We start from the raw sequence: 17,618 nt of genomic DNA on the forward strand, positions 1-17,618 counted from the left end.
CTTCTTGGGAGGTTTTTAAACAAAGGCTGGATGGTCATCTGTTGAGGTTGCTTTGATTGTGTATTGCTGCATGGCACAGGGTTTGACTTCATGGCCTTTGAAGTCCAACTCTATGATTCTGTAACCACATTCATGTTATCCCTCCCCAGTCCCATGCCATACTTCCATCCCCTTGAAGCTGCTCTTCCAATCCACATAGTTCTTCATAACCTCAATCATCATTCCCACTTCGTCATTGAATACCCCCCCCCCCAAATCAAAATCTTCACACTTTATGAACTGATCACCAGCTTCCCTATTGCTCTTCCATGCCAGGTTGTTTCTTCTCCCTGGAGGCAAAGATGACTAAACTCAGGCTATCATACTTCAGCCACATCATGGGAAGGAAGGAATCATTAGAAAAAACAATTATGTTAGGGAACTAGAAAGAAAGGAAGACCACATGCCAGATGAATGGACTCAAGGAGCTCACGGGTATGAATTTGCAAGAGCTTAGAAAAATAGTGGATGACAGGGAGTCTTGGAAATGTCTCATCCACAGTGTTACCATGAGTTGAGATCGACATGAGGGTGGTTAACAACAACAATGTTTTTTTATATTGAAAAATTTAAATAAAATGAATAAAAAATGTAGATATCAAAAATGGAGATAAAGAAGTTCCAAACAGAAATACATCAGTTGGAAAAAGGCTAAAAGCAACTCCTCCCCACAAAATATCATTTCCACCCCTCTTGTACGGGTTTCTGAACTGATTTCTGTGTTATAAGCACAAATGCCATGCACTTAAAAGCAGCACACATACCCTTGATCCACGACAAATACATTTAACCATATTCAGATATAGTTAATAAGAAACTTCTCTTTCATACCTAATGGCTTCTACCATGATGCCAACTAGCACTTCATCTGGAATGCTTTTTCCTTTCTTTAACAGAGTTTCTGCTCCTGCACCAAGCTGAGCACGAATAGACAACTGTGAAATTTACAATAAAATGTAAACATTAATGGGCACGTTTGAGAAATGTACCTTAATATGATTAAAAGAGCAGTTATTCATCTCTCTATCAGAAGTTTTAACATCAATAAAGACCATTGGACTAAGGCAGACCAGTTTTATGTCACCAAAGTAATTTCCCAGGAACTAAGGGCCAAATGACATTTCATTGACTGAATTTCTATACCATGCAGCAGGTAAATGCCTCCATGGGGGGCTTACAACTTTTTAAAAACACTATTATACATACATTAAAATAGCAACCAAAGCAATAAGAAAACTAACTACTACATTAAAATGTTAAAGAATATGTTTAAAAGCCAGCAATAAAATAGGTAACAAAAGCAATAAATTAAAAACTAAATGCAGTCTTAGCATAGCATCTCAAAGGAGAAAGATGCCAGGTGAGTCTCTTGAGAGAAGGTATTCCACAAACAGAAGGTGACTGCCAAGAAGGCTTTCCCCCTGGTGTTCATGTGGTTTACCTTTGTGGGGCTGGTTTTACTTTAAACAACAGTTGGAGTGGGACATGAGTTGCAGTAGGAGTGTGATGTGAACATTTTTTAAGCTATTGCACCACCCAAGGTCCAATCAAAAGTAAAGATTTCCTCTACTCCTGTTTCCAATGAGAATAACTTTTCCAGTAATGCTACATAATGTCACAGCTTGGAAAAATTCCTTTTTTTGCACAGGTTATGGGTTGCAGTAAAAAAAAGTATTTCCAAGCTCTGGGCTTAACGTTCATCAAGCTTGCCACAGGGACTATAATTGCTAGCAAGAACTCGAAGGGCTGATGTATTAGCTAAACAGAAGAGTCTTTACTTGATCTCAGCTTGTTCTCTAATTCAGACTCCTGGCCTCAGTTCCTGACTCCTAATCAATGACTGCTCACAGCTCAACTCTGTCATTTGTCTAAGAATCCCATAGGGAAAAAAACCTTTGTCAAACCTCAAACTAGGATCAAAACATATTTATTCTCAAACAAAGGGTTTGCCTAACTAGATTGTTTTTGTCTGAATAACAGACTACTTCCACCTCAATATCTCAGACACTGCTTTTGAAATTCCCTTCTCTTTCCAGAAATGGCCATGTAGGTTTCTATAGCTGCTCTTTGACAAAAATAAATAAAATCTCGTTGGAATAATATAGCTAGTTTCAAAGTTCTTTGGATTCTGGTGTATAAAATAAACTGTTTGCAGAGTATGGACTACAATATTTAGAATCCACAACCCTCAGTTGCAATACCTGCTGGAGGAGTCTAGGAGCAGTAGTCCAAAAAACTTGCATTCTCAAACTGAGTTACTGCTTTTGTAAATTATGGGATCAAACAACTAAGTCATCACCTCTTAGAGAATCCTAGGTGAATTTTTCAAAATTCAGGAGTATCTTGGGAGGATTATTGACCATGCTAGTTTATGTGATCCATCAAGTACTCAATCTAGGATCTTTACATACTCAAAGTATATGCCCTGTGTGGGCTATGACCCAAATTGCAGTCAATACAACCAAAAAGGGAGAAAAAGTGAATTGCTGATAGACTGTGCTCATAAAACACCTAAAGGCTAGAAACAGATAGGAATGGCTCCCCCCTCCACCCTCACCTTCAGTAAAGTTACTAAGGGATAAATTGATTTTTCTAGTATTTCTGGTACCTCTGAACCTGCAAAAACTAGAATTATAGAGCTGAAGGATATCTCAAAACTCCTATAAGGATATATCATTTATACTTAAAAACCACTGGCAAAATAAAAAGTCCAGCACCATCAAAGGCAGTCTGTTTCACCATCAAAGAGTTCACACTAATAGGAAATTCTTCCTAATGTTTAATTGTAACCTCTCTTCTCATAACCCTCCTGTTCACACAGAAGAACACAGGTTCCAACTAAATATTAGGAAGAACTTCCTATTGATACATGCTCTTTGGTTCAAGTCCTGCCTTCTAGGGCAAGAGGACACAAATTTCCTGCATCATTTATTTCCCAGCTGTTCTGACATCTAAAATGCCAGAAATGACACAACAGAAATCACAATGGGGCCAAAGCAAAAAATCAAAATCAAAAACCAAACAAGACCTACCAAGATCTATGAATTGCATACTACTAACAACATAGCCTCTGCTGTCCAACACTAACTCTCACTTTTTCGCTGCCTCAGACTCTATACAGAAGGAAAGTTAAAATCTAAATGCATACTTTGGTTAATTCATCCTCAAGGTCACTCATCTCCTCTTCATCACTTAGCTGAACAGAGGCTGATTTTTTCTCAAGTCCTAAGAATAAAAAAATCAATATGTACAGCAGTGATATTACAATATTAGCACCAGCACATTATACATGGATTATTATCTCTGCAGCACAGACGTGTTTGCAAAAGGTGTGAAATAGCAACAGGGACATCTTTTTAGTCATTTCACCATCCAAATCAATCCATTTTTTACACAGTAAAGAATACAGACTGAAATCTATACTTGAATCAACATGACCTTCTCTTCCAGCAATTAACACTGAAGTGGTGCATATAATAGTTTGCATGGCATGTACCACGCATTTCTTTGGATAAGATTTGCTGACCACACATACGGTAAACTCTACCTCGAGTGTTAATTAACTGAGTTCTGATTTGATCTAGCTACTTCAGAATCTTAGATATTGAAAAATATATTGTAAAAAGACTTTTTAGGGGGTTGTGAGCATTAACAAACTCCCCAAACAGGTCCCTATAGCAACTTCAATATGGCAATCTTCTCTAATTTGGTGCCCATAGGGGGTGGTGCTCATCTCCGTTACTAAGTCGAAGAGCCAGCATTGTCAGAGACTACTCTGTAATCATATGGCCAGCATGATTGCACAGAATGCTGTTTGCATTCCCACCTGAGTGGTACCTATTTATCTATTTGCATGCTTTCAAACTGCTAGGTTGCAGAAGGGACTAGTGATGGCAGCTCACCCCATCACGCGGCACCTGGGCCTCGAACTGCCAAGCTGCCAATCTTGCAATCAACTGAGTCAGCGTCTTAACCACTTGAGCCACCACATCCTTAGTGTGTTTGTGTGCTGGACTGTAATTCCCAGGATTATACAACTATTATGCTTGCTGAATGATTCTCAGGGTTGTAGCCCAGCACATCTGAAGTTCACTCAGCTTGGAAAGGCTTTAACAAGACTCTTGTTCAATTATTTATTACTGGTTGTTGGTTTTACTGTTTCTTTGTTTTAGAAAGGTTTGATATTTCACACTATTTGAGGACTGGTGTTGATGTTTTACTATATTTTGGAATTTCTAACTATTTTGTTTTACATAAAGTTTTCATAGAAAGATTTCTATCTTACAACTGAGATAATTATTCTACCCTTCTGCTCTAAGTGTGTTATTTTGTGATATAATTGCTGATATGATGCATACCTGTCTTCTCCTCAGGACTCTGTGCCACCATCATGGTTCCTTCACAGCCTATTTTAAACCTTTCCTTCAAACTGCTATTTCTTGTTTACTTTCCTTCCTGTTGCACATGGGGATATCACATTGCAGTTATAGCCTCATCTCCTCCTGCTATTACACCCTATTCCCTCCCTGTCAGAATGAGTTGACAGCTGGAACTCCATTACACCTTTTCAGAGAGAAGGAGGAGACCACACACACACACAGAATCCAGAAGGTTTTGAATGCTCTACCAGAATACCATCACACAGGGCATACCATAAGATCCTTAATGCCACAGGCTTCTCAGGTAAAATGCTTTCTGGACCTTTTCTAGCTACAACTTCAAGTGGGAAGGCTGCTTTGCTCCTCCTGCCCATTTTCCACACATGGAGAAGAGAAGACTGGCACACTCAAGATGAAGTCAAGGCTCAGCTAGCTCTCAAGGAACCAGCTGATTGTGCTTTGCTTCCTTTATGTGAGGAAGGAAACCAGTTCACCTTCTGAAAGGTTGGGGCTTCAGGGCAGGAGTAAAATGTCCACGGAAACTATGAGGGCAGGCCAGAAGACTTTGGTGGGCCAAATCAGATCTATGGGACAGATTAGAATCATGGATCAGGGTCCTCCTCCTCTAGTGTGTACACAGTATATACAGCACAACTGACCATGAAAAAAACCACCTGGAGAATAATGTCCCGCCTTAATACACTACAAAGCTTGGGGACTTGACCCTTCCTAAGTGGACACATACTCCTGTGCCAAACTCTCCACAGAAGGGACACCAGTCTGAGCTAACATGCATGCTAGAAGGAAGGCACAGCATACTTTTGACTTAATAGCACAATCTTCCATCTCCTACTCAGAAGGGAGAACCAGAAATGTAAATACAATTTGAATCAGGGACCCAGTGATGAATCAGAGGGGGATAATACAGAAGCAGCCATGAAAGCCTTTACCCACCACCTTGTAAGATCTTGGCGGGGTACAAACCGCCGCTTTGCGGTGCTTCCCCGCCGCCGCCATTTGCTCCTTGCAGGAGCCGCAGCAGCCAAACCGCGCGACTCCCGTGCGGAGCAAAAAAGAAGCTCCATTTCGGAGCTTCTTTCTGCGGCGCATCTATGACGTCGCGAGGCGCCTGGCGTGGACTCGCGACATCATAGGCGCTGCGACACGTCTGGACGCTGTGCGTCCAGTACGTAAAGATGGCGGCGCCCATGTAGAAGGTGCGCCGCCATCTTGTACGTATAGGATACGTACTAGGGTTAGGGGGGTGCGGAAGCACCGCCCCTTCCTAACCCTAGTACGTATCCTATACGTACTATATGGCGGTGTGTATCCCGCCCTTGTTCTGCCCAGCTCTGCACCTAGCACTGCAGCTCTAGCTATTAAGTTGGACAGCTCTCTGCAATTTCAGCTGTCTTTTCTTGCTGGACAGCTCCATCATCTCATTGGTAAGGCAGACAATTCAAGCAAAATAACAGAGAACTGAAACAGTATGAGCTGTTGTTTTTGAATTTCCTTCATTTTTCTCTCTCAACTAGACCAGTATTGGCACATTTTTTTCCGATATGAAAGGGGCTAGTATTTCCTCCCATTTCTAGATAACCTCCATGCACACCTGATCCATATACAATAACTTCCTTAGATGAGGACAGAGCAATGTGTGACTATAAAAACATATAGACACACACACATGCCTGTATGTAGATTAGGAGGTACAAGAGTATTAGAATTTACGGTATTACTAAAAGTTTATGCAGAACAAGTCTTATATTGACTGACTGACTGACTGACTGATTGATTGAAGTCCATCACATCAGAAACCTTCACTGAACTTTAGCTCTTGGTTTTTATTTTTATTTATTTACAAAAATACATTTATACCCTGCTTTTGCTCAAATTGGCATGTTTCTTCTCCTTTTTATCCTTACAACAGCAGACCTGTGAGGTTGGTCAGGTAGAAAGAGAATTACTGGCCCAAAATCATCCAGTGCATTTCATGGCTAAGGGCATTAGAATCTGTATCTCCCAAATCCCAATCTAACCATTACACCACCTCATACAATTATGCTGACAATATTGGAGTCACTATAGCATCATTTGCTTTTCAACACTGCTGGGGTAGTAATGATAATCTCTGGGCCATGTTGGAGTGGTTCAGTCAATGAGCTGCAGCTCCTCATTTTGCCTCAGGAGCTGCCCTGTAGTGGCACCAACTGCCCAATATAACATGAAAATGGGATCAGAATTTCAGGTTTCAGTTTATTACTTCTTTGCAGGACAAACTCAAACTCACCTTTCATGATATACAAAATATCCCCTTATCCTTTACTTCCCATACCTACCAAGTATCTTAACAGGGATGCTAGAGAACTTTTAAAAAAAGCAATCAATCCATCCTAATTCACACTTTCAAGACTAATATGTGGATTGGAATGCATTCATACACTTTGAAGAGTGTACTCCACCATGAACTTTGTGACACAGTTCTTGGCTCAAAAAATACATACAAAATACAGTGTGTAAACATAAACCTAACTCCAGTTGCTAATCCCAGCTAAATAACTGTCACAGTGAATCAATGTACAATTGGCCCTTCTTATACACAGATTTTTTTATACATGGATTCAAGTATCCACGGTTTGAAAATGTTCAAAAAAAAGTATAAATTTCAAATATCAAACCTTGATTTTCCATTTTTTATAAGGGACACCATTTTGCTATGTCATTATATTTAATGGGACTTGAGCATCTACGGATTTTGTTATCCACAAGTGTTCTTGGAAGCAAACCTCAGTGTATAACAAGGATCCACTGTAACTCAGATAAATGCGATTTTAGGCTGCATCAATAGAAGTATAGTGTCTAGATCAAGGGAAGTAATAGTGCCACTGTATTCTGCTCTGGTCAGGCCCCACCTGTAATATTGCATCCAATTCTGGGCACCACAATTTAAAAATGATGTTGAAAAACTGGAGCGTGTCCAAAGGAAGGCAACTAAAATAGTGAATGGTCTGGAAACCATACCCTATGAGGAACGACTTAGGGACCTGGGGATGTTTAGCCTGGAGAAGAGAAGAGGTGATATGATAGCACTGTTTAAATACTTGAAGGGATGTCATATTGAGGCGGGAGCTGACTTGTTTTCTGCTGCTCCAGAGACTAGGACCTGGAGCAATGGATGCAAGCTACAGCAAGAGAGATTCCACCTCAACATTAGGAAAAACTTCCTGACAGTAAGGGCTGTTCGACAGTGGAACACACTTCCTCGGAGAGTGGTGGAGTCTACTTCCTTGGAGGTCTTTAAGCAGAGGCTGGATGACCATCTGTCGGGGATGCTTTGACTAAGAGTTCCTGCATGGCAGGGGGTTGGGCTGGATGGCCCTTGTGCTCTCTTCCAACTCTATGATTCTATGATTTACCAAGTTCCTATTGCAACTGGAACCAGATCATACACACACACACAAAATGAACTGTCCATCTTTACTTAAATTAAGAGTGGCTGCATTCCCTTATTCCATTTTTAAAAATTCTTTCCTTTGAGCTGAGTGCCATTCCTCTTGAATTCGACGTAAAATAATTGGAATTCTGGAACTGGAATATGGGACAACCTCTGGAACTAGAACATGACAATGTGCCACAGATTTTAGCTGATGCTGGCTTATGCATACATATGTCCTTTTTTCATGCAGCAGGGGTTATAATTCCCATCCTCCTTTCAAAGTACTCACCAGCCTACTGTAAACCCCTTGAAGTCACCCCACACGGCCATTCCATACTTTGTAGTGAGAAGGCAGAATCAGAGCAACAGTTGGCTACATCTCCCAATGATGGCTAGACACTCAAAGATGATATCAGCACTGATATCCTTTAGGTGTCTCAGCACCTATGTAAAAAATCAGATGGGTTTCTTGAAAAAGTGTCTATTTGGGTTCTTGCCTATTTGGGCTCTATTTGGGTTCTTGCTTGTATAGGTTCTAACCCATTTCTCAGCTTGGAAACGAACAGCAGCAAATACTCTTTCTGTCTGTAGTATTTTCAAATGGACTTGTATTTAATACCAGTTCATATTAGATGTGATCAAATGCAGCTTTTCCAGATCCAAACTTTTCCAATCTTCTTCTTTTTTCATCCTAGTTTTAGTATTTAACTTTAGAACACATTTGCTTTAACATTAATATATATTTAAAAGGTACCTTTTGTCTCCTCTGCAGCTAACAAGTGGAGGTTCACTTCTGCTATGTCGTAGTAAGCTTTTAATGCTATCACTGAAGCCCTAGAAGCTTCCTTCAGGACCTTTTCAATCCAACAAACAAAGAATGAAGTAAATGAACCATTAACAAATTGCTTTTCTAGTGTGAAACAGTAATAGGTTCTGGATAACTGTTTTTAAGAGTGCTGGATGTTATATAATATTCAGTGAATACAAGGTTCCTGCAAGATAAAACCCCAAGTCCAGCGCCTCATTAAAGTAGTGCTCTGTCAAAAATCCCATCCACATTAAAAAAGATATCTATTCAGGTATAAAAATTTCTAAGAGGAGAACTTTTTCACATATGGATTAATTATGCTACTCTTATTAAGGAAGTGGCCACATTTATATGTTTTCCTGTCTATCATATAAAATCATATCTTCAGTGATTTGCAGCCACCCTGGTCTCCCCATGAAGCTTTTTCAGATTAGAAAAAGTGGGCAGCCAGGGAGGCTGCAGAGCAATGGAAAGGGGTCTAACAGGAACGGAACGAAAACACATTAGCCTTGGCCACCCTGCAGATAATGGTAAGTTCAAAGATATCAGTACGGGAAATTCTAAAGACATGTTAAAATGAGATTTAAAAGGGGACATTACTTTGACAGGGAAAAAATTGGGTGGAGGTGGGGGGGGGGGGAATTTGCAGCTTTTATCCTTCTTTTCCACCACCCACTCAGTTATGTGTATAAAATTCTACCAACTGAGGCAGCACTCCACAAAAGCATATGCCACTTAGAATCGTTTAGTTTCTTTTGTTTGGGCGGAATGAGAGGCTGGACTTTAGCATAGCAATACTTTTCTACAGTGGCCAACATCATGTTTATGGGACGTCCATAAGCAACTGACCATGTTTCTACCCCTTCCTCTCCCCACAACTTACTTTCTTTCTTTTTTCTAGTATTCAGATGTGTGTTGTAATTCATCATTCTAGCAACAGCCACCTGCTACAAATTCACCTAACTCCTTTATGAAGCCATGTATTAAGAATGCTCATCACCACATCTTCTGGCAGTGATTTCCACTCATAAGTTGAATGCCCCGTGCAAAGAATCACTTTCTTTTTTTCTGAACTGAACCTTCTGCCAATCAGTTTTGGAACACTTCAGTGTGCAAGTATAATTTTACTTATGACAGTATTTGTATCTTGCCTATCACCACAGATCTCAAGGTGGGACTCAGGCATTGAAAGCAAACTTTGAAGCAATTTTTAAAAAAACTTAAAACAGTCTAACAAATTAGAAGGTAAAAACTGCAACTGAACAGGGGAGAACCAAGCCATGGCCTCCTGGGCTCCAAATCTTGAGCAAACAGCTAATATTTAGTTGGCTTTACATTTCAGTAAATGTCAGACACTGCCCAGAGAGGAAAAGTGAAACACTGACAGAATCAGACCATGAAACACAGATGACCATAGAGTTTTCTTTTAGAAACCTTGCTGAAATGAAGAGGATATTTGCTCAAGAATATGGCAGCCCTTGTGAATAGAGCCCATGTGAACAAACCTCAACTGAGTATTGTACCCATGTGATTTTTGCATATGGAGGAATGATGCTATTTGGATTTTCTCCTTCAGGAACCAAGACATGTTGGACCAGCATGGATACCAAATATCAGGGCTGATAGCCCAAATAGATCACAGAAAGTTGCTTGGTGTGACCAGTCTTACAGGCAGTAATTCATCACTCTATAAAGAACTTTTAAAGACTTACAGCAATTTGATTCAAGGAAGGTGTATCCATTTTAGAGACTGTAATCAGACTTGTTTCGCTTGCCATTTCGTTATCATGATAGGCTTTGATAGCCTCTGCAAGCAGCGTATCAATAGACAAAACATGGATGCTGCAAGCTGATACACAGAAAATCAGGCTGTCAAACAGTTATCATAAAAGAACACTAGCGAATTTTCTCATACAAGCACTGACTAGATCATTTGATGCAAACTGAAATGTTTTCAAATGGAGGAGTCAAATCTATCAACATGATACTGGGAGTAATAAGTACATGCTTTGTATGCAAAGGATTCCAGGTTCAATCCCTGGTTGGCACTCAGTTGCAACAAGTGAAGTACAATTGGGAGCGACTCCTGCTCAAAACCATGGAGGACTAGAGCTGAGATCATACTAAGCAAAGACAGGCTTGATCTGGATCTGAGTGTAAAGCATCAAATGTCCATGTACTGTTATAAGAAATAGGAACCTTGAAAACTGAACTCTAGACATTTGGAAGTGAGTATTGGGAGCAGAGGAATATAAAAACATTAGCAGGAGTAACCTCTTCATATGCAATGGTTCTATTCATCCATCCAGTGGTTTAGTTTTATTCTAAATGCCACCTAAGTCTAATTAACTTTCTCTGGATTATGGTCCAAAACACATTGCAGAAATAATCCAGTTTGAGACTGCTGTAATTGCCCTGGCTCAATTCTAGGGAATCCTAGGAATTGTAGTTTATTGTGGCAACAGAGATCTTTAACAGAGGCCCGTTACAGACCGCCCAAAAGGGGCGGTCTTGGGCCGCTGCTGTTTGCTCCGTGAGGGAGCTGCAGCAGCCAAACCGCGTGACTCCCTCATGGAGCAAAAAAGGAGCGTGCAAATCATGCTCCTTCCAGGAACCCGGAAGAGACGTCGCAAGTGCCAAAGCGCGCACTCGCGACATCTCTTCCGGGTTGGGACGTGCGGACGCAGAGCGTCTGCTACGTCAAGATGGCGGCACCCATCTGTATAGGGCGCCGCTATCTTGAAGTATCGGTTACGCGCGAGGGGCAAGGTGCATCCGGAAGCACCGCCCCTCGCAAGTAATCACGGCGCAAGGACGGCGCCTCTTAGGCCCGTCTGTAATGGGCCAGAGAGAGCTAAATGTCTCACAAAACTACAGTTCCCAGAATTCCCTAACATTGAGTCAGGGCAGATAAAGTAGTCTCAAACTGGATTATTTCTGCCATGTGTTTTGGACCTGTGTTATGCAAATTACATTTAGAGAAGTATCCATTGCTTCCATTGATGTTTGCTGTTGGCAGGTTCATTTTCTAAAGGGAGCATAGACTGAATGAGTAACAGTAAAAAATGGAAAGAAGGAAGGAAAGAAGGAAGGAAGGAAGGAAGGAAGGGAGTACAAACTTACTTTCTTCCAAGAACTTTAAACATGTGCTTTTGCCACTGAAGAGCTTTCCCAAAATACATCCCTTGATTGGAAATGGAGAAAATACAGGTGGAGGTGACTCAGGCTCTGGAGGATAGAATATTTCCATCAATCTATGAATCACATGACCTAGTATTGTGTTATTAGGCGGAGGCTTATTTGCTCTGATCTCTTCAGGTGGGTACCATTCCTCAGTCATAGTCTGTAGCAATACAAATCACAACATAAAATCAATTAAAAAATATTTCACACAGTACTGTTGGTAAAGGTACCAAATTAAGACTGCAACCCTATGGATGCTTACTTGGCAGGAAATCCCACTAAACTGAACAGAAAGTACATCTGATCAAAGAAGCAAAAAGATCTGCCTGCAATTGCTTTAAAGCTATTTCTATATTAGAATTGTCATGATGGCTTACAAATTACTAGCTCCAGATAAGAAGCAGGGAAAATTCAAATCTGTAGTCACACAAGAGCACACAGACGTATGTATCTTTTTTCACTATCCAGATTAATATAATCCTCTTAGTGTGTGGAATTTATATTCATGCTTCCCCAGCATTGTTTTATTAGTTAATTAAGACATGTATGGATACTATATATGCATGGCTGTTTCGAAGTAGGAATACAAATCTTGATCTCACTCTTGCACGTAAGAACAAAAAAATCAGTTTCAAAAGACAAGAAAAAGTACCTCAGTTAGAGGGATCTAAACTGTATTGGACTAGAAGCCTTTCTATTTCAGTTTTATGTTCACACAGTTGCTAGCATTTCCTTATGGGAAGACCTCAATAGGATATAAATGCAAGCAGTATTCCAATCATTGTTTGATGGGCAAGTGCACAACATCATTTTCTTATCCAAATGTAACAGCAAGTTGCAGATTTTTTGAACCAGAAGTACCTAACTGACAATATTTGACAATTGAAGGACTAAAGACGGACTGAATTACCTAAATGAATTTTATAATGGTGTGTATGTATATATATATGTGTGTGTGTGTGTGTATAATTGTTAACCATCGGTTAGCAAATCCCCTATGACATGTATATCTTTAGTTTGTGTGTTTTTGTTTCTTTTTTTCTTTCTCTGCTGTCTCATACAAGTTTTTTACTTTTGTGATGTGCTGTTGTATATAAACTCTTTTCTTTTTCTGTATATGGTTATGTAAACTTTAATTTTTTCAATAAAACTTTGGGGAAAAATACAAAAGAGGGTGGGAAGGGAGGGAGGAAGAACAACATTAATTCCTTTCCTCCAGATCTTGGCTTGGAGGTTCAGAAATTAGTGTAAACCAACCCAACAAACTAGTTCAAACCATCATTCAAGGATTCATAAATCAAGGCCAATGTTCCTCTAACATCCATCTTCTCCAGCCTGCCCTGTTACATGTTAACATTAGTCTGAGGATACTGGTTTATATCATGTCAGAGCTTTATGACATCCAAATAGAGGATCCCTCAGCTCATATTAAAAAAAAAAAAGACAAGTAAGCCACAATCACATATTAGTAAGCTGTAGATTTTCATGCAGAAACCTGTATGCTCAGCTCTGACACCAATTTAAAGCTTCATAAACCATGGTAATAAAGCATTGAACATTAATCCAAACCAGGTCGTTATTGTGTTACTCTTTAGCATCTTCTGCATGTATCTAAAATATGTTGCAACTCTGCAATCTCATAATGCCATTTAAATTCTCAAAGAAATCCAAGAAATATTTTAGATATCTGAACTCATGTCATCTCAGTTATGTATGGAATAGTAATACATGGCAGAGGGTGAGAATAAAGTGACAGATACAGAGGCTGACAATGAAACAACTACTTTTGGTTTGAAAAAGTCTGCTACAGATTCATGTTTGAGCACACAACTGGAAGGAAAATAGCACTTAGTTCTTTACTTTAGAATAGTTCTTTCATGGAATTCTACAACTTCAGCAGTCCACATCTACTGGCTTCTGCAATATGGTGAGGCAATAAGAGGGGATGGGCTTTGAACAACCAGTGTATGGCTTGCATGTCTCAAGTACAGTGAACGAATATCAAAGACTTCAGAAATCTATGAATGAAATAGCATCAAGTGAGTACTGGACAAATAGAACAACCATACCTATTGTGGAAACACAGATGTTCCACATTGAGACAGAAGGGAATGAGAGAAAAGGCCTGTGCCTAGAGGCAGCAAGTGCCAGAAGTAACAGTTCTGAATAATAATAATAATAATAATAATAATAATAATAATAATAATAATAATAGGTTTTATTTATACCTCGCCTCTCCCAAAGGATCGAGGCAGGTTACAACAATAAAAATAAAAGTACATAAATAAAATACATAAGTACATACATAATAAAATTCCATAATCCCCTTATTCCCCCCTACCTTAAAACCAAACAGCATTGCAAAATATGGATTAAATTTATTTAAAATAGACAAACGGTTCTTGAGCGAGACACCCTGGGGCAGTTATAGGGGAATGCTTTGATTTAGATTTCCTGCATGGCATGGGGTTGGACTGGATGGCCTTTGTGGTCTCTTCCAACTCTATGATTCTATGAATCCATATTAATGGAAGTGGGACAATCAATCAGGGAAAGCCTGTTGATAAGTCATGATGATCTGGATCATTGTTAACTACCGTTCAGTTGACTTTAAGTCACAGTGACCTCATGAATGAGAGACTTTCAAGTCACCCCAGCATCAACAGTCCTGCTCAAGTCTTGCACTCAGGGCCGTAGCTTTTTTGATTGAATATATCCATCTGTAATGGAGTCATGCTCTTTTCCTACTGCCTACCTTGCCAAGCACAGTTCCTTCTAGTGAGTAATATCTTCTCATGCTATATACAAAGCACAATGATCTCAGTTTAGTCATTTTGGCTTCTAGAGAATGCTCAGGCTTGATTTGTTCTTGTACTTTATCTTTTTGGCAGTCCAGGGTATCCACAGAAATCTCCTCCAGCACCGTATTTCAAATGAGTTGCTTTTCTTCCCATCTTCTGCTTCCATTTCTAATTATGTTAAACAATATTGAAATCTGTATTGGCCACATAGTAATGTTCATGTATATACCTGAAGGTGTTTGGCCTCACAAAATGCAATACGTTGCTCTTTAGCTTTGTTTCTTGATCCTAGGCCAGCTTCTCTGACAATGTTTGGTTTTGCTCTGTTCCCTATTTTGCATTCCATTTGTATATGATTATCAACATGCCCTGTTTGGATGTATGACTAACTTCATTCTGGGTTCTACCATAGTATCTCCTACCTGTGTAACTGCAGCATAAACTTGGATTATGGTTATACTGATAGGTTTGCCATGAAGTCTTATTGATATTATTCAGTCAGATTTTGAATTATATCCCCTAACTGGTCTTGCAACATTGGGCCTCCCTATTGCCACCCTGTTTCTTCTTAGATTTTCATTTCCTGAACAAAACACTGTAATTATCTGATTGAAAATACAGTATCCCACTTAAGCTAATTCACCCAAGGTTTATACATACCATTTCTAACCTCCCTTAATTCATGTTTCTCTTATTCCATGGTTTGTATTATGTTGTGCAGCTTTTAACTTTCCTTTCACTTCTGAAAATATCAGCATGTGAGTATTCTTTCAGATCGAGTCCAATTCTGTCATAAGGCACATCACTAGTCATACTTGTCTTCTGCTCCTTCCCTTGTTTTTGCTTGCAATCTGGGAGTCTCATTTTCCAGCTGTACCTCTTGCTTCATTTCTAATTGTCTCATTATGATAGGAATTTCCAGTTAACAGACACTCATAAGTCATTTATCACTGTCTTCTTCTGTGTAGTACTAACAAGAGCTAAAGTGCCAATGCTGTTTTCTTTGAAAGAGCCTCCCCTCCTACCTGCTGCTGCCCAGTTACTGTTTGGCACACTTTGTTTGACTTGGGAAACTTTATCAGTAACAATGCTACCATTAGCCTCTTACTAAATAGCATCACACAATCCCACCACCACAGAAAGATAGTGTCAATGTGAGAGCAGAATACCAGAATCTTTAAAACAGCAAATCTGTGAGATGTCAAAGTTGTGTGGCTTTGTTAGCCCTTTCTCTTCATTTTTGACCACTGAGATTTCACTCACAGAAAACCCATTGGCTCCACAAATGTATGTTAAAGCAAGCAAGCCATGGCACCAAAATTACAAGCAACAGAAAATCACTTTATTTTAGCAGAACACTATTTCTGATAAGTCTGAATGCATTGTGCATTATGCAAGAAATAAGCATGGGAAATTGGATTGCACAGAATTAGAACATTCTTGCCCAGCGGTACTCTCTTCACCGAGGGTGCATACCCTTCTTCATCACAAAGGCCATATATAAAATGATTCAATGATTTTATATTGTTTCAGATAATGGCTGCTTTCACAGGATATCTTTTTTTGGGGGGGTACTATCATAGGTGTTTTAACCTTCTTCTATGAGCCCCTTGTTGTGAGAAAAATGGTTTATAAATGTAATGTTTCCTTGGGGATCAGGATTGCATGCATAAGCAGGTGCATAAATACGTCTCTATTTACTAACAGGTACAGAGAGCTGTTCTGCCTCACCAAGCTACAAACCCTAAGATTCCATAGGATACTTACATGACAGTTAAAATGGAATCATAGTGATATAATTGTGCAAGGTGAATGGACCCAAAGAATCTTCTCTCCAACACCCCAAGTAGTCGTGTAAATATATAAAAGTTGTGAGAAAGTCAGGAGGATGGAGTGGTGCAGGGGGTGGTGTACTTAGGTCCAGAGGTGGGTTCACGGTGGACTATGAGCCATAGGCTGGGCCCTGAGTCAAGAGAAAGGCAGCAGCTCACCAAAGACCTCTTTCCAAACTTTACCTAGAGAGGCCAGGAGTTGAACATGGAACCCTGTGAATGTGAAAAGCATGTGTCTAAAATGATGCCACAACATCTCAGACGGCATTTTTTTCTAAAAATATTTGCTGAGATTTTCCATTTTCCTCTCATGCAGAGAAAAGGCACAGCTTTCTATGAATATTCTCCATCACTTGTGAAAGAAGGAAATTATCTATGGGCCCAAACAGACAGGCCAAAATAAAGCTGCTTCAGGTCACTTTGTAGGTACGCACTTTAAATGATGCATGCATCCTAAGAGTCCAAAAGCTGTGCCAAAGCCACACTCCAGTCATCAGGACTGGAGTGCAGCTTTGACACAGCTTCTGGCCTCTTAAGATGCATGTGTCATTTAAACAGCATTATGTCCAAAGTGACCTGAAGCAGCTTTATTTTGGCCTGTCTGTTCGGGCCCTATGTTTGTTTAGTAGCTGCGGTTTTCCCCACAATGTGGCAGAAAAATATCAGGTCTAGGGCACTGAATAAGGTGCCAATAGCCAAACTGCCAGTGCAGTTATTGCTATTGGTACTTGCAGTAAAAGGTGGAATATTTGGGGCAGTGGGGAGGGTGGAGCAAAAATTTGGGCTACTGACACTGCTGCTGGTGAGGCATTGCAGAATTTCCCTTTCTCTTGGATGAATCTGGAGAAATAGCTCCTCTGCTGACAAACAGGGTAAAGAATTTCAAGAGACCATTACTACATAGCTTTAATTCTATTGCTATGGCCATTTGCTAGATAGAGTAGTACTTCTGGTCTGACTTCAAGGGATTGTGATGGCCTTTAAAGGTCTAAACTGCTTGAGACGTCAATACACAAAGCAATTCTTCTTGTATATGGCTGCTTTGGGGACTAAGGTCCCCTGCAGTTTCCCCGGGACATGGGAAAGGTCTTCTTTGCAGTGGCACCTCAGTTGTGGAATGCTGACCCCTTTAAGACTCAT

At 40.0% G+C, this 17,618-nt stretch overlaps 1 protein-coding gene across 8 annotated transcripts in view; it reads right to left on the bottom strand.

Annotated features, from left to right (window-relative positions):
- Positions 1-17,618, bottom strand: part of SPEF2 (sperm flagellar 2) — a 128,119-nt gene that overhangs the window by 70,663 nt on the left and 39,838 nt on the right. For 7 of the 8 annotated variants that reach the window (XR_006102093.1, XM_042450987.1, XM_042450989.1 and 4 more), the window contains 5 exons: positions 11,786-12,005; positions 10,375-10,511; positions 8,609-8,708; positions 3,188-3,264; positions 871-974 (listed from right to left, as the gene is read on the bottom strand). Coding sequence is in view for 7 of the 8 variants with exons in the window: in XM_042450987.1 (XP_042306921.1) it covers positions 871-974; positions 3,188-3,264; positions 8,609-8,708; positions 10,375-10,511; positions 11,786-12,005 (638 nt within the window). In the remaining variant the exon portion in view is untranslated. Of the gene's footprint in view, positions 1-870; positions 975-3,187; positions 3,265-8,608; positions 8,709-10,374; positions 10,512-11,785; positions 12,006-17,618 lie in introns of those variants that run through there. The other variant, XM_042450993.1, reaches the window with a different exon arrangement.

This window comes from Sceloporus undulatus, chromosome 2 (genome assembly GCF_019175285.1).
Source record: "Sceloporus undulatus isolate JIND9_A2432 ecotype Alabama chromosome 2, SceUnd_v1.1, whole genome shotgun sequence".
Taxonomy (NCBI): domain Eukaryota; kingdom Metazoa; phylum Chordata; class Lepidosauria; order Squamata; family Phrynosomatidae; genus Sceloporus; species Sceloporus undulatus.